Source organism: Callithrix jacchus, chromosome 21, assembly GCF_049354715.1.
Source record: "Callithrix jacchus isolate 240 chromosome 21, calJac240_pri, whole genome shotgun sequence".
Taxonomy (NCBI): domain Eukaryota; kingdom Metazoa; phylum Chordata; class Mammalia; order Primates; family Cebidae; genus Callithrix; species Callithrix jacchus.
Window position 1 is genome coordinate 47,214,551 of NC_133522.1, and position 21,997 is coordinate 47,236,547.

The window sequence follows — 21,997 nt, forward strand, 5'->3', positions numbered from 1 at the left end:
AAGAGATCTTTAGAATAGCATCTTGGACCCCCCTCCACTGCTAGTGGGAATGTAAGTTGGTGCAACCACTTTGGAAAACCACCTGATAATCTCCACTAAAGCAGTTGGCAGGAGGCCACACTTCCTTACCTTGGGGCTTCTCCGTAGCTACTTAGTGTCCCTGTGACATGGCAGCCAGCTTCCCCAAGGGCTGGCTATCCAAAGGAATCAAGAGGGAAGCCATGATCCATTTAGGAACTGGTCATACACGGTGACCTCCACTGCATGTATTCATTAGAAACAAGCCCCTATGTCTAGCCCATGCTCATGCCTCCACCTTTCGAAGGGAGGGATGTTGAAGTATTGGTGGACATGTTTTAAAACTACCGCAGCACTCACTGGAAAATGCTGAAAAGCAGGAAGAAAGAGAACAGAACCCATCCACAGTCCCATTGCTAATATGCCAGTATGTTTTCTTCTCGTCTTTTGGGAAATGTAGGTCTGTGCACCTACATATTGAACAGCCATCTCAGTGGCTTCTGAGATCCCTATGCAGGCTTCTCTGAAATGTTTTCTAAACACCAGGGACCCACCGAAGCTCTCAGACCCTGGAAAGAAGCAATTGTTCCCTTCAGTAACTGCTTCGTCTCAGGGATCATTAAAGAGGGCTCAGGGTTTCTCCCCTCCTGACCTCCATAGCCCAGAACATCATGGCCGGGAATGGCCTGGGCATCAGCCATGAGCTCATCACCCTGGAGATCACCTCCCCTGAGGTCGCAGATCTGACCATCATCGACCTTCCCGGCATTGCCAGGGTGGCTGTGGGCAACCAGCCCCAAGACATCGGACTGCAGGTAAGCCCTTCTGGAATTTGGGACTGGGCTCAGCTGAAGTGGGGGAGGGGTCAGAGGTCCCCAGGGTACTGGTGCACCTCCCGGAGTGAAGCTTTATATTGAGGGATAAGGAAGGAGTCTCAGGTAGGACCCGCCCAGGTGGGGCCTCATGCCCAGGTTCTGACTTGGACTTGACAAGTCACATTAAAAAGAGAAGTGGACTCCGTGGGACTGGCAGGCTCATGGAGTGCACATCCTGCCCAGTCACGCAGGACTGTGAGCCCAGTGTGAACAGCTGTGCTGATAGTCAGAAAGAGGACAGACATTTGGATTCTTCGTGAAATCTGTCCTTTTTGGCAGTATTTTAAAAAATGAATGTTATGTAAATCAGAATATGGACTGTGGTCCTCTGGTAGGGGCAGGAGAGGCACAGAGGAGAGGGAGGATGGCCAGGCAACAGGGACACACGTAAGCCAACAACCTACCCACCTAAACATGAGGCCAGGCACGGTGGCTCACCCTATAATCCCAACACTTTGGGAGGCCAAGGCAGCAGGATCACTTGAGGCCAGGAGTTCTAGACCAGCCTAGGCAACATAGTGAGACCCTATCTCTGCAAAATATAAACAAAATTAGCTGGGTGCAATGGTGCATGCCTATGGTTCCAGCTACTTGGGAGGCTAAGGTGGGAGGATCACCTGAGCCCAGGAGGTCGAGGCTGGAGTGAGCCATGGTTGTGCCACTGCACTCCAGCCTGAGTGACAGAGAGACTCTGTCTCAAAAATAAATAAATGAACATGAGTTTGCCTGAAAACATAGTCCTCGCTCAGGTGTCTGAATCAAATGTTGTCCAAAAAAACCTGTGCACAGCCTCTGTTTGGGCTGGGCCGGTCCCCAGACCAGCCCTGTCATGCTTTGCCAAGCCAGCTCATGTGGAATTCAAGGAAACAGAGTGGACGCCAGGGCAGGGGAAGGCTGGGAAGACAAGGCCCTCCTATACTCAACCTGAGGCCACTTTCCTGGCTCCTTCCATTTTATGGGAGACACTGGCAGTGTTGAGAGCCCAACCACAGCCAAATTAAGGGATGGTAGGTCCAAGAGCCTTCTGGGTGTGGCCTCCTCTAGCCCTGCTGTTCTGGGCAGAATCTTGGTTAGTGAGCTTATCCTTTCTTTTTCAACATCCAAATCACCATTCTCTGTCTCTCTGAGAGCAGGGTAATTAGCTCATATCCCTTGCTGAGTTAAGTGACTAATTCCATATTTCTTAGCCCTCTAGGAGGGTGGCTGATTCATCCATCAAATTGTGGGATTTCTTAGAGACTGCAACAGATCCTTGGGTGGTGATATGGTTTGGCTCTGTGTCCCCACCCAAATATCATCTCAAACTGTAATCCCCAAATGACAGGGGAGGGGCCAGGTGGGAGGAGATAAGGATCACAGGGGAGTTTTTCCCCATGCCATTCTCGTGATAGTGAGGGAGTTCTCATGAGAGCTGATTTTTTGTTTGTTTGTTTGTTTTTGAGATGGAGTTTTGTTCTTGTTGCTCAAACTGAACTGTAATTGCATGATCTCAGCTCACTGAAATCTCTGCCTCCCAGGTTCAAGCAATTCTCTTGCCTCAGCCTCCTGAGTAACTGCAATTACAGGCACCCACCACCAGGGCTGGCTAATTTTTGTATTTTTAGTAGAGACAGTGTTTCAACACCTTTGCCAGGCTGGTCTCAAACTCCTGATCTCAGGTGATCAGCCTCCCAGGGTGCTGGGATTACAGGCATGAGCCACTGCGCCTGGCCTAGCTGATGGTGTAAGAGTGTGGCACTCCCTTATTCTCACACGCATCCCCTCCTGCCGCCTTGTGAAGAAGGTGCCTGCTCCCGCTTTGCCCTTCCCCGTGATTGTAAGTTTCCTGAGGCCTGCGAGCCATACTTCCTGTTAAGACTGTGGAACTGCGAGTCAGTTAAGCCTTTTTCCTTTATACTTACCCAGTCTCAGGTAGTGTTCTTTACAGCAGTGTGAGAGCAGACTAATAGAGGTGGGGTCAGAACACACAGCTTCCTCCTGCCACTTCATCCTCTCCTCTGCAGGGGATCCATGTGATTTGGTCTGAGACAGTTTGATCTCAATTTCATCAAAAGCAAATTGGTTGAGATGGCAAAAGTTTTCCATTGTTTTAAATATTGGGGGAAAATGTGTGCAGTCTCTCTCAGCTTTTCATTTACGTTTCAGATTTCTAAAGGGCTTTGTTCCTCTATATTCTTTTATTTCTAATTTTCAGCTCCTAATTACAGCCATACACCCTATGGGGCTGGTCCATCTGTAACAGTGAGCTATGATGCACGTTGGACAGTGTGCTTGGTTACCAAGTCTTGCCCTGGTGACCAAAAAGATCTGAAAGGGTGGCAGTATATAAAAACACTGCCAAGTGAACAAGAGAAGTCTTTTATAAAAATTAATTAGGTCCCAGCTACTCGGGAGGCTGAGGCACAAGAATTGCTTGAGCCTGGGAGGCAGAGGTTGCAGTGAGCAAAGATCGTGCCACTGGACTCCAGCCTGGGCCACAGAGTGAGACTCTGTCTCAAAAAAAAAAAAAAAAAAAGAATTAAAAAAAAAACTAGGAATAAAATGTCCTACCTTAAGTTTCTTTTGTTTAATTCTTGCTTAAATCATTACAAAGGAAGGGATTTTGTTATTGAAATTGTCAAAGTAGAACATGAAGAATGTAGTTATTTTGTGCCCCATCCTTGTTAACATGGAGTATATAAACCTGCAAGTTGTGTTCTGTGTGTGTGTGTGCATGTGTGTGAGCGAGTGTGTGTGCATCAGTGAGTGTGTGTCTGTGTGTGCGTGCATAAGTGTGAGTGTGTGTGAGTGTGAGTGTGTGCATGTATGAGTGTGTGTGTGCAAGTGTGTGTGCGACTGATTGTGTGCACGTGCATGAGTGTGTGTATGTGAGTCTGCGTATGTGTGTGAGCGAGTGTGTCTGTGTGCGTGAGTGTGAGTGTCTGTGTGTGAGTGAGTGTGTGTGCGTGTGAGCAAGTGTGAGAGTGTGCGTGTGAGTCTGTGTGAGCGAGTGTGTGCGTGCTTGTGTGAGAGTGTGTGTGTGCATGCGTGTGAGTGTGTGAGTTTGTGCATGAGTCTGTGTGTGCATGCATGAGTGTGAGCGTGTGCAAGTCTCTGTGTGAGCGAATGTGAGTGTGTGCAAGTGTGTGCATGTGAGTCTGTGTGTGTGAGCGTGCGTGAGTGACAGTGAGTGTGTGTGAGCGAGTGTGAATGTAAGAGTGTGTGTGTGAATGTGTGAGCGAGCGTGAGTGTGTCTGTGTGTGCATGTGAGTCTGTGTGTGTGAGTGAGTTTGTGCGTGTGTCTGTGTGAGTGTGTGTGCACGTGCGTGAGTGTGTGAGTGTGCATGTGAGAGTCTGTGTGTGTGAGCGAGTGTGTGCGTGTGAGAGTCTGTGTGAGAGTGTGTGTCCCTCCCTGTCTCACTGTCTTATCATCTTACGTTTACTGGAGTAGCATTTCTAATTTCTTTCAAGAATTTTTCCTTTATACTCAGCACTTAGCTGACTGGTTGGCACAAGACGCTTAGCATTTGGCCTCCACATCCCTTCCTCACTAAACTTAATCATTTCTAGCTTTTGATTTAAAGTAAGAGACATGCAACTTTTCCTTTGAGTTGAAGGAAGGTCACAGATTTTTTGGCTGTGTCCCCACCCAAATCTCATCTTGAATTGTAGCTGCCATAATCCCCACGTGTCATGGGAGGGACCTGGTGGGAGGTAATTGAATCATGGGGGCAGGTTTTTCCTGTGCTGTTCTCATAATAGTCACTAAGTCTCACAAGATCTGATGGTTTTATGAAGGGCAGTTCCCCTGCACATGCTCTCTTTCTGCCGCCATGTGAGATGTGCCTTTGCACCTCGTTGGCCTTCCACCATGCTTGTGAGGCATCCCCAGCCATGTGGAACTGTGAGTCCATTAGACTTCTTTTTCTTTATAAATTTCACTGTCTCTGGTATGTCTTTATGAGTAGTGTGAGAACAGACTAATACAGCCACTCTACTAAGAGGCCACTATAGAGCTATTAATTGGCCTAATTTCAATATTGTAGTGTCTCGGGGAATAGAGAGAGGGAGAGAGACCAGATGACTGTCAGAACATTTATTAAGCTCTCCGTATTATATGGGCATGGTCCAGGCACCCCAAAACAGATATAATAAAAACATCCAAAATTGATGATCTCATATCACCATAACAGATATAATAATGAAAAAGTTGGAAATAGCACAAAAATTGCCAGACACAGAGGCAGAAAGTGAATATATGCTGTTGAGAAAAGTGGCACCAATAGGCTTGGTCAACTCAGAGTTGCCACAAACCTTTGATTTGTTTAAAAAAAAAAAAATCTGCAAAGCACAATAAAAGGATATCTGCCCATGCATGCTCCCTCCCCATCTGAGCCTTCCCAGGTATCCGTGCTGCCTTCAAGAGAGAAAGAAAATTATGTTTTCTTAGAGCAAACTGCATGGGAGAACAGGGTCACAGGAGTTTAGAGGGAACAATGAAAATGGTCACTGTGGCTGTGAGAGGCTAGGAGGGTGAAGGAGCAGGGGGTAAGAACTGTATGGCAGGCGGAGAATTCGGGTCAAGACCAGCCTGGAAATCCATTCCCAAACATTTCCATCACCTTCCCACCCTCCTTGGACCCCTCTAGTCTGTCCTAGACCTCTCTCCCGTAGATCGGGCCATCCAGGTCCCACAATCTCCCTGGAGCCCCAGGGCCCTGTCCTACCCAACCTGGCTGAGGCCTCCAGGTGGCCTCTCTGAGCACCAGGAAGCCACTGTTGGGAATTCCTTGATTCTTCGACATTGTCCTCCTGTAGGGAACATCCTCCTCCGTGTTCCTGGAACTTCAGCTCTCCTGTGGCTCAGGAGCCTGACCTCCTTGGGACATCCAGGGTGTCCAAAGGAGAGAGTACAGTCATGGGTGCTAGTTTCTGTTTCTGATTGGGCCAGTAAAGCCCCTTCCTCATCCCTCTTTTCCACGTATTACTACAGACAGAAACCAAAAACCACGGCTTCAGGCTGCTAAAAACCTAAAACAAAACAGAGCAAGAACAAAATGAGGCAAGTTGGACGAGCTCGGTCGTAGTCAGAGCTTCCTGCACAATCGTGTTCCTTTCTGGAGTCCTGCCCTTTCCCATCACATTTTTTTGTCTCTTCTCAAACTCTTCATTGTCTTTGATTTCCAGAGGCACTGCCAACGTCGTACTGCTGGTCATGTGTGCCCTGCCTTCTCCACCATTTTCCTGAGAACTCATGGAAATCTTAGCTCCCCCAACAAGAACACATGTGTCTTTCATCTCATTGCTGCTACTCATGCCTCTCTTCCATGTGAAAGCTGATTAATGCTCACAAGGAATAAGGCAGGTTCTGTTACGGGCCTGATTTGTCTCCCCAGACTCCTTGTGAAAGGCCTTTCTGTATTCACAGCCTTAGTGTACAGCTCCACTTTCCCAGCAATGGGCGCTTGGCAGAGTTCACCCACCAGATGTGTTGGTTTTCAAAATGCATTTGATCACTCTCTCTTTGAAAGTCTTCTTCACTGGCATCTGGGCACACTGACTGTTCTCTCTCTCCCTCCCACTGGTCTCTCCCTGGCGAATTCTTACACACTTCCCTGACCTTCAAATGGGGCCGTGCCCTAGAGATCCCCTCTTCCCATTGCAAACTCTACCTGGTCTCTCCCTGGACTACAGTCCAGTCTCGTGACTGTAAATACCACTTCAGCAATTCCTCAATCGGTATTTCAAGCCCAACTCTCTCCCCTGAAATCAAGGCTCCTATCTCCAGCTGCTGATTCACCACCTCCCCTTGAGCATCTAATCAGCACAGAAACTCAGTGGGTCCCAGCAACACCTGATCTTCCCCCCACATCTGCCTACCCCACAGACATCCCCATCTCAGGCAGTAGTACGTCCACCCTCACAGTGGCCCAGGCCATGACCCCTGGGGTCAGCCTTCCCTTCTCTTTTCCTCTCACACAGCATGCAGCATGTCCAGTACACCGGCAAAGCCTCCTGGCTCTGCTTCAAGTAACATGCCAAGGCCCATATCTCTTCCCACTTCCACCAACACCCTCACCCAAGCTGCTGCCATCGTGGACCTGGGTCACCACCTCTGCAGGCCTCCCGCTGGGTTTCTCTGCGTCTGCCCGCCTCCCGCTGGGTTTCTCTGCCTCGGCCGCCTTCCACTGGGTTTCTCTGCCTCTGCCCACCTCCCGCTGGGTTTCTCTGCCTCTGCCCGCCTCCCGCTGGGTTTCTCTGCCTCTGCCCACCTCCCGCTGGGTTTCTCTGCCTCTGCCCGCCTCCTGCTGGGTTTCTTTGCCTCTGCCCTTCTCAGCAGCACCCATCCCAAGTGTGTTCCCAACACAACTCTTGTGTTTTAAGGCACAAGTCAGATGCTGTCACTCCTTAAAGTTCCCCAGTGATTCCCATGTCAATGAGTGTAAAACTTCCAGGATCCCATGCGATCCAACCCCCTACTTCAGGGACCACATTTCCTGTCACTGCGCAGTGGCCCCTCACTCCACAGGGAGTCTTGAACTCCTGGCCTCAAGCAATCTGCCCACCTTGGCCTCCCAAAGTGCTGGGGTTACAGGTGTGAGCCACAGTACTTGGCCTTAAGCAGTCTTTCTAAACAAGTTTTAATGTTGATCATCCTTAAGTTGAAACTCTCTTGCTTGTGTGCTTATTCCCTTGGCAGCACCCACGGGCTCTTCTGCTGACGTCTGCAGGGGAACAGACCACACAGCGCAGGGAGTTTTACACTGATTGACAAGGGCTGTAGAACCCATCACATCCGAGTTCTACACCCCTTGGTCTCTTCGGCTCACTCTTGCCTGGACTCTTTCATGTGCACACACTGCCCAGTGCTCTGGTGCACACACTTCCATTCCCACTGCCCAGTGCTCTGCCCACCTGGCTCTCCACAGAGGGCACCCCTCATTCCTTGCAGGTTTCTGCTGCGGGGCCACCCCACCAGGGCCGTCTTTCCTGATGCACTGTGCCCCATGCCTGGCCCTTTCCATTCCACTTGCTCTCCCGGACAGGTCTCCACTGTGAGTGTTTATTACCTGTCTCCCCTCCTGGGCTGTGAGGCCCTGAGGGTGTATGCTCAGCGCTGAGTCTCTGAACCCCAGGAGAGCCCCGCACCTGGCGGGCACCGCTAATGTTTGCTGCATGCACCTAACATGCCCCTTATGGCATGCCCTTCTCTAAACAGACTATTTTGGGGAGCGTTTTCACTCTCTGAGATCCTACACAAATGCACACGAGTGAGTGTGCACTAAATACGGTGATTCCCAGCCCAAAGCTGTTGCACCCCCAGGGGACACTGGCAACGTCGGGACATCTTTTTGCTTGTCACAACTCAGGTAAGGGATAGGGCTTGCTAGTGATTTGGATGCTCCAGGCATCCAGTGGGTAAAGGCCACAGAGGCTGCTGGATAGCTTATAATGCCTAGGACGGCTCCCATGGCAGAGTCATCCTTCTGAATTGTCAACAGTGCTGGAAGGAGAGAGCTGGAGAACCCTGTCTGCTCACCTGCAGACATCAGCCGGAGAGCCTCACGACACAAGAGAGTTTTCAATTTAAGAATGATTAGCATTAAAACTTGTTTAGAAAGGTTGCTTAAGACCAGGTGCTGTGACTCACGCCTGTAATCCCAGCACTTCAGGAGGCCAAGGTGGGCAGATCGCTTGAGGCCAGGAGTTCAAGACTAACCTGGTCAACATAGCAAGACCCTGTCACTACAAAAATTAAAAATTAAAAAATTAACCAGGCATGGTGGTGCATGTCTATAGTCCCAGCTACTCGGGAGGCCGAAGCAGGAGAAACACTTGAATCCAGGAGTTTAAGACTGGGGTGAGCTGTGATTGCACCACTGCACTCCAGCCTGGGCAACAGAGCAAGACACTGTCTCAATAAATAAATATTAAGATTGCTTATAACTTTAGCCAGTGAGATGTTCTCACGGCCAGGGTCTCATTGGGCCTGCCTGTATTTCACGACTTTATTTGACTCCTCTGCTCAATTTTTTCAGTATCATCAGCTCAGGCTAATGTGACACATAAGGGCTCGTTTTTGGCTGTGCAGCTTTTTGTCTTCTGTGTGCAACTTAAAATAATTCTATGGAGTACTGTCTAAGGCACTGTGTCCCCAGGTGTCAGCTTTTTCCTTGTCTGACTGCATTGCTGGAGGGAAAAATCATATTAAAAGTCGGCATGTTAAGGTGTCTGTTGCCTACATCTCCTTTGTGCCTGTGCATTCTGAGAAATGTTATTAGATTACTGTAATCTGATTGGACTAGACGAATTACAGGTAAAAAAGCACGAATGTTAGGAATAAACGTGAAGATATTCTCCACAGGAAACATCTGAGTGCCCTGCCTCTGGGGAACTTGTGGGGAGCAGGCATTGCTCACTGAGCACCTGCTGCCTGGGGCTCCACGCTGGACTCTGCATGGGGACACCGGGACAGATAAGATGTCACTGATGGCCACAAAGGCATCTCTGGGCTTCTGAGTCAGATATACCATACACACAAGTCACTCTAATAGAAGGCAGGATCTCCAAGGTGTCTCGGGCGAGATGTAGAGAGGAGACAGGGGTTGCCCCTGGTCGCAGGACTCAGAGGTCAGGAAAGAAGACATAGCAGCCATGGGCTTTGAAGGATAAGTGGAAGATCACCAGAAAGCAGGGCAGGGCCACAAGGGCAGGCATTCCGAGGACGGGATGCGGCCCAGCAAAGCCCCGAGTCCCTCTCTGGGACAAGGTTGCCTTTGCGCCATCATGCCCATCTGCCTGGCCGTGTTGCTGGCTGAGCAGAAGTGAGACACATGCTCTTTCTCTGTGTGATTCTTTGGCATCAGATCAAGGCTCTCATCAAGAAGTACATCCAGAGGCAGCAGACGATCAACCTGGTGGTGGTTCCCTGTAATGTGGACATTGCCACCACGGAGGCGCTGAGCATGGCCCACGAGGTGGACCCCGAGGGCGACAGGACCATCGGTAAGAAGAAAGAACCAAGCTTCCAGGGGACGGGAAGGGAGGGAGGGACCCATGGCTTTGGGAGGTCCTGGAACGTGTCATATTAGAGACGCCCTGCATCTGTGCTGAACACGAGTGCTGTTGTTTGTTCCTCGGGATTGGCTTCCTGAGGGCTGAAGGAGGTAATGTTATCGCCTGGTGGATGGATCTGAGCATGTCAGCAAAGTTAGCACTAAAGAAAATAGAAGTAAAAAAGTAAAAAATAAAAGATCTGTTTGAATATTAACATCTCCAAGGAAATTGAGTACTACTTATTAATAGTTTTCTGGTCCTCTCACTGTCACAAACTCAGATAATCAACAGTTATCAATAAATATTTGCTATTATTTCTTTTTTTTTTTTTTGAGACAGAGTTTTGCTCTGTCCCCCAGGCTAGAGTGCAGTGGCATGATCTAGGCTCACTGTAACCTCTGCCTCCTGGGTTCAAGCGATTCTTCTGCCTCAGCCTCCCAAGTAGCTGGGACTACAGGCACCTGCTACCACGCCTGGCTAATTTTTGTATTTTAAGTAGAGACGGGGTTTCACCATGTTGACTGGGCTGGTCTCAAACTCCTGACCTCAGGTGATCCACCCGCCTCGTGAGCCACAGCGCCCAGCCAGCTGTTATCATTATAAATTCAGTCAATCACTATAGTCATAGGATATACATGATCTGCTCTTAGTACAGCCCCAAACAATATAAAATAAATGTACATCTTCTGTTTTTTAACTTGGGATATTTTACTTTATTGTTAACTTTGTTTTAGGTTCAGGGGTACATGTGCAGGAGGTACAGGTTCGTTATATAGGTAAACATGTGTCATGGGGTTTGTTGCATAGACTATTTCATGAGCCAGGTGTGAAGCCTAGGACCCAGAAGTTATTTTTGCTGACCCTCTCCCTCCTCCACCCTCTGATAGGCCCTGGTGTCTGTTGCTGCCCTCTATGTGTTCATAAGTTCTCATCGTTTAGCTCTTACTTCAAGTGAGAACATGTGGCATTTGGTTTTCTTTTCCTGGGTTAGTTTGCTAAGGATAATGGCCTCTAGCTTCATCCCACAGAAATACAAATTTTGTGTGCATTCTAGGTCAAGTAGAGAAATAGGGAAAAGTGTGCTGGGCTTAAAAGAGAAGCAGACCCATGTTCATAGCAGCATTATTCACAATAGCCCAAAGCGGGGAGGAACCCAAGTGTTCACAGATAAATGGATGGATAGATGGATGGAAGGCTGGATGGATGGATGGATGGCTAGATGGATAGATGGATGGCTGGCTGAATGGATGGCTGGCTGGCTGGATGGATGGATGGTTAGAGGGATGGATGGCTGAATGGATGGCTGAATGGATGGATGAATGGATGGATGGATGGATAGATGGATAGATGGATGGCTGGCTGAATGGCTGGCTGGCTGGATGGATGGATGGTTAGAGTGATGGATGGCTGAATGGATGGCTGCCTGGCTGGATAGATGGATAGATGGATGGCTGGATGGATGGATGGATGGCTGAATGGATGGCTGGATGGATGGATGAATGGATGGATGGATGGCTAGATGGAAAGATGGATAGATGGATGGATAAAACGTGGCATATATGTAAAACAGAATACTATTTAACTTTAAAAAGGAGGGAAATTCTGAAACACACCACAACATCCTTTCGAACTTGAAGGACATTATGCTAAGTGAAATTCCAGTAAGAAAAGGACAAACACGGGATGGTTCTACCTTATTTGACATCCCCAGTGCAGTAGGGCACATGCCGATGGAAAATAGAATGGTGGCTGCCAAAGCCTGGAGGGAGGGGAAGTGGGTGGTTGTTTAATGGGTGAAGAGCTTTAGTTTGGGAAGAAGAAAAAGTTCTGGAGATGGATGGTGGTGATGGTCACACAACAATGTAAATGTCCTTAATGGCACTGAACTCTAAGCTGGCTAAAATGGGAAAATACGCATTGTGTATACTTTATTACCATTTTAAAAGAAATACTTTAAAAAAAAAACAAGGTAACTGAAGACAGTAGGGGGAACATCCTATTTTTATGAGTTGAATTATTCCCTTGCAGACTTGAGTTATGTGTATTTTACAATTCTTTTAAAAAGGAAATTGAGGCCGGGTGTGGTGGCTCCCACACCACCACACTGTAATCCCAGCACTTTGGGAGGCTAAGGCGGGCATATCCCCTGAGGTCAACAGTTTGAGATTAGCCTGGCCAATGTGGTGAAACCTCATCTCTACTAAAAATACAAAAAATTAGCTGGGTGTGGTGGCAGGTGCCTGTAGTCCCAGCTACTCAGGAAGCGGAGGCTTGAGAATTGCTCGAACTCGAGAGACGGAGGTTGCCCTGAGCCAAGATTGAACCACTGCACTGCAGCCTGAGCAACAGAGCGAAACTCAGTCTCTTAAAAAAAAAAAAAAAAAGGAAATTGAATGACTACACAATACTTCCAAAGGATGAGAATAGAGCAAATTTGATGAAAATATAACAGTGTTTAGAGAATATCAAGTGTCAAAAAGAACAGTGGGTCACTATTTTCCGGCCATCACTAAGCTGCTTTCCCACCAGCCATCGCTAAATGCACATCGCCTATTCACTCAGCTCCAGCTGAGCTCCTGGACCCACTCGAGACAGAGACTGCTCCTGTCAAGGTCACCCACACCCTCTGCACTGAGGAGCACATGGCCACGTCTCCATCCTCACCTTTCCTTTCTCAGCAGCAGTCACCCTGCTTGCCCACTCCCTCCTTTCTGAACTTCCCCCGTTCCTTCACACTCTCACACACACACACACACACACACACACACTCTATCACACACACACACTATCACACACACTCTCTTCTCTCTCCTCTCTCTCTCACTCTCTCACACATACACTCTCTCTCTCCTCTCTCTCTCTCTCTCTCTCTCCTCTCTCTCTCTCTCTCTCTCTCTCTCTCTCCTCTCTCTCTCTCTCTCTCTCGGGTTGCCTCTGTCACTGGCCAACTGGAGGTCACATTCTTAGACCCCTTGTCTTCTTGCCTCTTCAATTCTCAGGCTTCTAAGTATGGTCTGGGCTCTCCTATGAACACATCATCACATTTAGTGATCTTATCTGGTTATGGTTTGGGATCCCATCTACATGCCAGTGACTCCCCGCTCGGTACCTGTAACCCTCGCCTTGCTACACTGGACAACTCCATTTGGCTGTCTGGCCAATGTCTCCAGTTAAACATGACCAAAACAGAATTCTTGGTTTCTACTCCATTCCAATTCTCCTCCTCCCCAAGCCTTCCCCACTTCATTCATAGAACCCATAGGCCCACCCAGTTCTAAAGCCAAATCCAACAATCCCTCTTGAGTCCTCCCTCCCCTGCCTCCAAGTCTAATGTATCTGAAGTCCTGGTGACTCTGCCTCCAAGTTGGGTGCCAAATCCATCCACTCCTCTCCATCCCCACTGTCACCACCTAGGCCAAGCCACATGGTCTCCTGCCTGGCCAGCTCCAACATGCTCCTGCTGTTCTAGCTCTCACCTTGCCCACGGCAGTGCCCTCTCCACTGGCCTTCAAACATGTCAGTCGGATCATGCCCCTCCCTTGTTTACATTCTCTCCTGCTGCCAGCTCACATGCATATAAACCCCCGACTCCTTTATCTAGAAAGCACCGTCCTGGGTGACCTGGCCCCACCTGCCTCTCTGATCTCATTCCCATCGCTCTCTGTCTTGCTCACAGCCCTCCAGTATGGTTCTGCTGTCCCTGCTCCCTCTCACCCAGGATCAGGAGTGCTCCTTCTCCATTCCCACTAGGCTCACTCCTCCCTTCATTCAGCTCTCAGCCCAAATGTTGCCTTCTGAGAGAGGCCCTCCCTGTCCAACCAATCTGAGACTGTACCACCCACCTCTGCCCACAGTCATTCGCCAGCACATCACTGTATGTTAACTCTCTGCAGAGCTCTTATAACTATCCATTCTTCTTCTTTATTTCTTGTATATTACTAGATTCATTTATCTGGAGAGAGAGGTTCAGGAATAGTAGTGCAGAGAGCCAGATTTACCCATAAATTAAAATGAAGGACAAAATAGCAGAAGATAAACTGGGCACCGTGGCTCATGCCTGTAATCCCAGCACTTTGGGAGGATGAGGTGGGTGGATCATGAGGTCAGGAGTTTAAGATCAGCCTGGCCAACATGGTGAAACCCTGTCTCTGCTAAAAGTACAAAAATTAGCAGGGTGTGGTGGCGTGCGCCCGTAGTCCCAACTACTCAGAAGGCTGAGGCAGGAGAAACACTTGAACTGGAGAGGTGGAGGTTGCAGTGACTCACTGCACTCCAGCCTGGGCGACAGGCAAGACTCAATCTCAGAAAAAAAAAATAATAACAGAAGGTGACATTCACCTTTTCAACACACACAAACAAGAAATGCAGCGGCAATTTGACCCTCAAGCAACATAAACAAAAGCACTCGAAATTCGAAGTTTTCAATCCAATGCAAGCAGGAAGGAGTGGGGGCAGGTTGGGGGGAGGAAAGCGGGGAGGAGATCAGAGGAGGTGCCACAAGAGTGGGCAGAGTGAGTCTATGTAGGAAACACTTAGTAGGGAATGAGGCATTGTTGGAAACATGGCACATGGAGCAGTTCATTCCAACCATGCCTGCTGCCCTGGTGCTGGGCACCCAGTGGGCACCCAAGAAACATGTGTTAAGTCAGCTGTCCAGGAGACTGAATGAACTAGGTGAGAGGGTGAGGAGGTGAGCCAACAGAAATGCAAAGAAGAGGGCGATGAGGGAATGAGGGTGGAATGAGGCACCGGAGGACCAAGGCTGCAGGAGACCTTTTTAGCCAAAAAAGGAGCACAGAGTGCGGTAGGAGTGAAACCTATTTGAGGGGATCATTGACCTTTTCATTTCCCTTGTTTAACCATCTCACAGGGATCCTGACCAAACCAGATCTAATGGACAGGGGCACCGAAAAAGGTGTCATAAATGTGGTTCGGAACCTCACATACCCCCTCAAGAAGGGCTACATGATCGTGAAGTGCCGGGGCCAGCAGGAGATCACCAATAACCTCAGCTTGGCAGAGGCAACCAAGAAAGAAATGACATTCTTTCAAACACATCCGCATTTCAGGTGAGACTCTTCTGGAAAGCCCTAGAATTAGACTCCATGGAAGCCAGCCCCCCTGCCAGAGTTGGCCAAGATGAATACACAAATTACACAGGTAGCAGAACCTATGCTCACCTGATTTGTGTGTTAAATTTCTTGACTTATTTAGACAAATTATCGTGCCTTAGATTCTGATGGTGATGCTGATTTGACACTGGAATGTGTCATGCCATGAAGCATGGAACACTTTGGTGTCCCAAAATCTTTCCACTTGCTTTCTGATTTGAGCCCTTATATTAAGAGGTACATAAGGCAGGGGAAGCTTTCCCCATTTTCATAGATGAGCATAATGGGGTCCAACAAATAATGAATGGGAACAGGACTGAAAACAGAGCTCCTAACTTCCAGAAACCCGTGTTTACCTTTGTAAAGGGCACACAGGGAAAGCTGCACTGAGGAGCTCTCCACGGGTTTAGAGTCTGCACACTAACTGGTTGTTAAATAGAAAGCGTCCTGTGGAGACCCTAGTTTGTAGGACGCTGGGATTTTCCCACTGAATGGAGCCCTTTTCCCCTTCATTCAGAAACTTGCTATTCCTGAAGGGTCACTCGTGCTGGAAGGAGAGCTCATGGGAAAACAGTGATTTTGAGCAGAGCAGGTCTGCTGCTTGCTAACTATGTGACCTGCAACATGGGTCCCCCCTTCTCTGCATTTTGGCTTTCCCGTCTTCTCCAGGGGATCCTACTACTGCCCTGCAAGATTGTGGTTAGGATTAAATAACACGACTTGCACAAAGGTCTGGAGTGCCAACAGGCAGACTCAGTAACCATCACCCGGTTCCTTAGTTCTTTCTCTCTGCTCCTGCTCTGAGTGGATGAAACATACTGGTTTCATCCAGTGCTATTGGAAGTCAGGAGGAGAAAACTCTCCTCCCTGAGCTAGAGGAAGATTTCAAAACAATTAGGGCCATGGTTCTCCGTGCTGAGTGAGCAGCAGACTCTCTGGAGAGTTCCTTCAAATAGTGCTAGCTCTGCCCTGCCCTGAGGTCTGGGGTGGGGCCCGAGACTTGATGCTTCTAACAGGTTCCTTCTGGTTGAGGCTGATGTTGCCAGTCCAGGGTTCTCTCCCTTTGCAAATCACTTCTCAAGGTCTTTGGGAAATCTGAAATCCTTGCATGCCACTTGCTGGGAGCCAGCCCTTGCAGTGAGAGGCACTGGCGGTGCTGGGGAATAATCCTGTGTGCCTCTTCCTGAATTCCTGCTATTGGCAAGCACGCTGCATCCACGCTGCATCCACGCTGCCTGCTGTGTGGCTGCACCAAGGAAATGCAGCCAGCTGCTTCACCTCTCTGCACCTCAGCCTTTCTTGCTCTAAAGTGGTTTGTTAAATGACTATATGTTAATATTTATAAAGCCCTTCCATTGGTGCCTGGCACTTAGTAAGCACCGTATAATAAAACTCTAATCTGGGCAAGTCACTTAATCTCCATGAGACTGGGCTTGTTTTCCTGCAGCTAAGATGACCTAACTCGTGAGTTTGCGGGGATAATAGAAAGGGAGAAGGGAAGGAAGCTTCCTGGCTCATGCTTCCCTGGGTTCAGGCTGCTGGCAGGTGTCTTTCTCACGAACCACCTGGCTTTTCTGATGGCACGTGTTGCCCCAGGGAGCTGCTCACCTATCACGTACAAAGTCTGGTACTAGAAAGATGGTCACACAGGTGCTTCCTGAATGCATGAGTGATCTGTCTCGTTTCAGAGTTCTCCTGGAGGAAGGGTCAGCCACGGTTCCCCGACTGGCAGAAAGACTTACCACTGAACTCATCCTGCACATCCAAGTGAGCCACATGGGTGGGGTGGCAAATACAGCATGCCCAAGGCACTCTCTTGGTCTGGAGTTGGCCAAGATGCCCCACAGATCTGTCCAAACAAGCAAACAAGCACCCTCTGAAAACTGTCTCGCTCACCATCACGGACTCACAGGAAGAATTTCCAAACTGGGGAAGCAACAAGTCCATAGTGTTCAAACAAAGGGTTGAACTGGTCAATGGGGGGAAAGAAAAAGAGAAGGAAATAAACTGCAATACCAGTTTAGCAATGTCAAAAGGAGGGACACTGAGAGAACACATTTTTGTTTTTCTATATGTTGTTAACACTTCCTGGTATAAAAAAATTTTCTTGCCAGGCTCAGTGGCTCATGCCTGTAATCCCAGCACTTTGGGAGGCCAAGGTGAGCGGGTCACCTGAGGTCGAGAGTTTAAAACCAGCTGACCAACATGGAGAAACCCCCATCTCTACTAAAAATAAGCTGGGCTTGGTGTATGCCTGTAATCACAGCTACTCAGGAGGCTAAGGCAGGAGGCTTGCTTGAACCCAGGGAGGGGGAGGTTGCAGTGAGCCAAGATCATGCCACTGCACTTCAGCTTGGGCAATGAGAATAAAACTCTGTCTCAAAAAAAAAAAAAAGTTGTCTTTTAGCCTCAAACTTGAAAGAAATAATCAGTTTGTAAGAAATAAAACCCTTTTCACAGATTCTCTAAAGCAGACAACGACAGACAAGGGCCTTGTGACATCATCAATTATAGAAAAACTTTGGTTTACTGAGAAATGGGATATTTTTGTGCTTGCCTAAACCTTCACTAATGAGGCTAAGCAACATGGGAAGCTTTCAGTTTGTCCTTAGAGCAAAGATGACCCTAGATCCCAGGACTTGGCTGGTGCTAAACTGTGTATCGGACAAAAGCAATGACTTACTTGAGCCAGGAAGCACTTACTCAAAGAATATTTGGTTGGAAGGAGCCAGTGGTTCTCCAACTTTAAGGCACACAAGACTTACCTGGAAGGTTTGTTACAATGTGAGACATGGTGGCTCACATTTGTAATCCCAGCATTTTGAGAGGCTGAAGCAGGCAGATCACCTGAGGTCAGGAGTTTGAGACTAGCCTGGCTAACATGGTGAAACTTTGTCTCTACTAAAAATACAAAAAGCCAGGCATGGTGGTCTGCACCTGCAATCTCACCTACTCAGGAGGCTGAGGCAGGAGAATTGCTTGAACCTGGAAAGTGGAGGTTGCAGTGAGCTAAGATTGTATCACTGCATTCCAGCCTGGGTGACAGAGCAAGACTCCATCTGAAAAAAAAAAAAAAAAATTAGATTCCTGGGTTCCAGCCCCAGAGTTTCTGACTTAGAAAGTCTCAGGTAAGACCCATGGATTTGCATGTCTCAGTTCCCAGGTGTTCCTGGGAACATACTTTGAGGATCACTGATTCCAGTGGGATTCACTAAGTTTGAAAAAGAGGGTTTTGAAACATATATCCCTGTCTAATTGAAAAAAAATCTTTTTTTGCAAAAATAAAAACCTTGCATTTTTATAACTTTTTCAACACAAATGCTTTAATTTAAAATTTATAATTTTTTTAAAAATCAACTCAATTATTACAATGATAATCTGAAATACCAAAATTTAATACATTTTACCTACAGGTACAAACCATCTCCCATAAAAGAACCTAGGAGACCTTAACAATTTCCTGGCATGAACCTGTCTTGCATTGACATGCTGACTGACTAACCACCTCCGAGTCCCAGGGAGCTCCCCCTGCCCAGGGGCTGCAGCATCCTCGTCCACCAGGGCAGGAGCTGGGGCCACTGCTCCCCGACATGTCTTCACCTCAGCGTTACAAGCAGGACTTGGGAGTTGGTGGGCAGGGCGTGGTTCGACACTGCTGCTCACTGGGTCTGCAAAGATAGCAAGTAATGGGATTCTCTGAGCCTTAGTTTCCTCTGTGGTAAGAAAGAGACAGTGTACCACAGTGTGGGGATTAAACGAGGTGTGGAGTGTGACATCAACCACAAGACACGGGGTTTTCCAATTTATAACACTCAAATTGCCACCAAAAACCCATTTTGCTAAAGCCATTGCACATTATATTCAGGTGTCCTTGTTCTTGAAATACAAGGCACCACACCAAATCAAAAACAACCAAAAAACAAAAGTGAAAACTCCACCACCGGATTCCTCACCGCTCCAATTGCACAACAGAATGCGAAATTCCAAGCCTGGCCGTCCAGGCTGCGGGCTGTGCCTGTTGCATGCAAAACTCTCTTAGGGCTCCTCGGTCAGTTTCTATCTCACTGAAACTCGCAAATCAACAATTCCAGATCCTCCTGAATGCTTTAAAAGGCTCCCATCCATATACCGAAGGAATCTGTTGGCCAATCTCATTAAGCCGTAGTTTGATTGTTTGCAATTCTCTTGTTCAGAAATCGCTCCCATTGTTGGAAGAGCAAATAAGGGAGAGCCACCAGAAGGCGACGGAGGAGCTGCGGCACTGCGGGGCCGACATCCCCATCCAGGAGGCCGACAAGATGTTCTTTCTGATTGAGGTGAGGATTTCCGCGGGACTCCACGTGGCACTTCCTGCTTCCCTGGTGGCCCCGCAGCAGCCATTCCCCTTCATCACCCATGAGATGAGGTGGGCGGGCGGACGTCTCCTTGCAGCACCGGTCCCAGTTCTTTCAGATGATTTCAGCACTGACTATTGACTTTCTATCATTTTCAGAAAATCAAGATGTTTAATCAGGACATCGAAAAGTTAGTAGAAGGAGAAGAAGTTGTAAGGGAGAATGAGACCCGTTTATACAACAAAATCAGAGAGGAGTTTAAAAACTGGGTGTGCATACTTGCAGCCAATACCCAAAAAGGTGAGTTCTGGGCACGGCTCCCCACAAAACAGGGTGGTGTTTACCCAGACCAGAGGCTACTTCCAGCACATGACCGTGTGCCAAGAGCTGAACGTGCCCATCCAAGACCATGGGACCCTTGGTAATTAGCAACTACCTCTCAACAACCAAGACCCGGAAATATGGGGCATTGACCTCACCAACTCAACACAGTGCAGTTCTACTGCCTCTGGGCATTGACCTCACCAACTCAACACAGTGCAGTTCTACTGCCTCTGGGCATTGACCTCACCAACTCAACACAGTGCAGTTCTACTGCCTCTGGGCATTGACCTCACCAACTCAACACAGTGCAGTTCTACTGCCTCTGAGGTCCTCTTGCTTCTTGGCTTTGTTTTGTTATGTTGAGACAGGGTCTCCCTGTGTTGTCGAGACTGGAGTGCAGTGGCGCAGTCATGGCTCACTGTAGCCTCAACCTCCTGGGCTCAAGTGATCCTCCCACCTCAGCCTCCTGAGTAGTTGGGACTACAGGCATGCACCACCACACCCAGCTGATTTTTGTACTCTTTTGTAGAGACAGGTTTTTACCACCATTGTTCAGGTTGGTCTGGAACTCCTGGGCTCAAGCAATCCACCAGCCTCAGCCTCCCAAAGTGCTGGGATTATAGTTGTGAACCACTGTGCCTGGACTTGCTTCTCAGTATTGAGGCTAAACGGCACTCAATATCCACCTAAGGAATTCTCAGAGCAGCTCAAGGTACCTCAGGGCCGCTATCCTGAGTGCCTTGAGGAAGCCTGTGCCCAAAGCAGGTGTCCAGATGACCCTGGGGGCCAGCCCCCCATGAAGGCTCTCCAGCCACTGTTGAGTTGAGTGCACACCTGCCGGCTGGCCATGGTGCCTGTTGCGGACACAGTAGACATGCGGCCTTCATTAGTGGCAGCTAAACATCAGCCTGGTAGAAAAAAATGATGTGGATGCTTATTCATTTTGGTAATATTGAATCAGAGCTTGGCATGGGTGCTAGGGGACCAGGGTAGAGGGGAATTCACGTGAAATTATTTACCGTCCCCCCCCCCGCCCCGGAAGGTCTGGGATGTGATGACCTAGTTTTAGCAGTAAGTGAAGACTAGGTGAGGTGGCAGTTTTTAACTGCTAAAATGTGCCCGTCACCCAAACAATTCCACTCATCCCAATCGCCTTTCTCTTTGCCCTAATTCAAGACCAGAGAGATAGATTCCTGGTTTGATAAGAGCCTCGTGGCTTCATCTGGAAAAGTTCTAATCCCCATGTGCTCCAGCCCAGGTGCCCGTAGGGGTGTGTGTGTGTGTGTGTGTGTGTGTGTGTGTGTGTGTGTCCATTTTCATACTGCTATAAAAAAACTACCTGAGACTGGGTAATTTATAAAGAAAGGAAGTTAAATGGACTCACAGTTCCACATGGCTGGGGAGGCCTCAGAAAACTTACGATCTGAGCAGAAAGCAAAGGAGAAGCAAGCACGTTCTTCACAAGGCAGCAGGAGAGAGAGCAAGGGGACAGCTGCCAAACTATTTAGAGACAGAGTTTCACTCTTGTTGCCCAGATCTCAGCTCACTGCAGTCTCAGCCTCCCAGGTTCAAGCAATTCTCCTGGCTTAGCCTCCCGAGTAGCTGGGATTACAGTTGTGTACCACCATGCCCAGCTAATTTCACCACATCTTTACTAAAAATACATCAAGACCAGGCCTGTCTCCTGAACTCAGGTGATCTGCCCGCCTCCCAAAATGCTGCAAATACAGATGTGAGTCACTATCAGATCCTGTGAGAACTCACTCACTATCATGAGAGCAGCAGGGGAAAACCACCCCCATGATCCAGTCCCTTGATACATGGGGTTACAATTCGAGATGAGATTTGGGTGGGGACACGGTGAGTGTGCTGCTGTGTTTTTGTTCTGGCACTTAAGAAAACAGCACTGTTTACCTCCGTGGTAAGATCCCTCCCACTTTAATCTGCAGCTGTATGCTTGGCAGGTGAGTAGTACACGATTGTTTCCATATTCCTTTAACTGATCAGATTGTTGTTTTTATTTTTGTTTTATTTTTCAGAAACAGGCTCTCACTGTCTCCCAGGCTGGAGTGCAATGGTGTGATCATGGCTCAGTGCAGCCTCGAACTCCTGGATTCAAGGGATCCTCTTGCCTCAGCCTCCACCATGCCTGGCTAATCTTGTTTGTTTTTGTAGAGATGGGGTCTTGCTATGTTGCCCAGGTTGGTCTCGAACTCCTGGCCCCAAGTGATTCTCCCACCTCCACATCCCAAAGAGATGAGATTATAGGCATGAGCCACCACACCTGGCCTCTGAGCAG

The 21,997-nt window shown here is 48.5% G+C and overlaps 1 protein-coding gene across 3 annotated transcripts in view; it reads left to right on the forward strand.

Annotated features, from left to right (window-relative positions):
- MX2 (MX dynamin like GTPase 2) overlaps positions 1–21,997 on the forward strand; it is a 68,155-nt gene that overhangs the window by 39,248 nt on the left and 6,910 nt on the right. For all 3 annotated transcript variants that reach the window (XM_054249068.2, XM_078358584.1, XM_035283251.3), the window contains exons 5-10: positions 679–833; positions 9,740–9,878; positions 14,800–14,998; positions 16,729–16,807; positions 19,234–19,356; positions 19,533–19,674. In XM_054249068.2, coding sequence (XP_054105043.1) covers positions 679–833; positions 9,740–9,878; positions 14,800–14,998; positions 16,729–16,807; positions 19,234–19,356; positions 19,533–19,674 — 837 coding nt within the window. The remainder of the gene's footprint in view (positions 1–678; positions 834–9,739; positions 9,879–14,799; positions 14,999–16,728; positions 16,808–19,233; positions 19,357–19,532; positions 19,675–21,997) is intronic.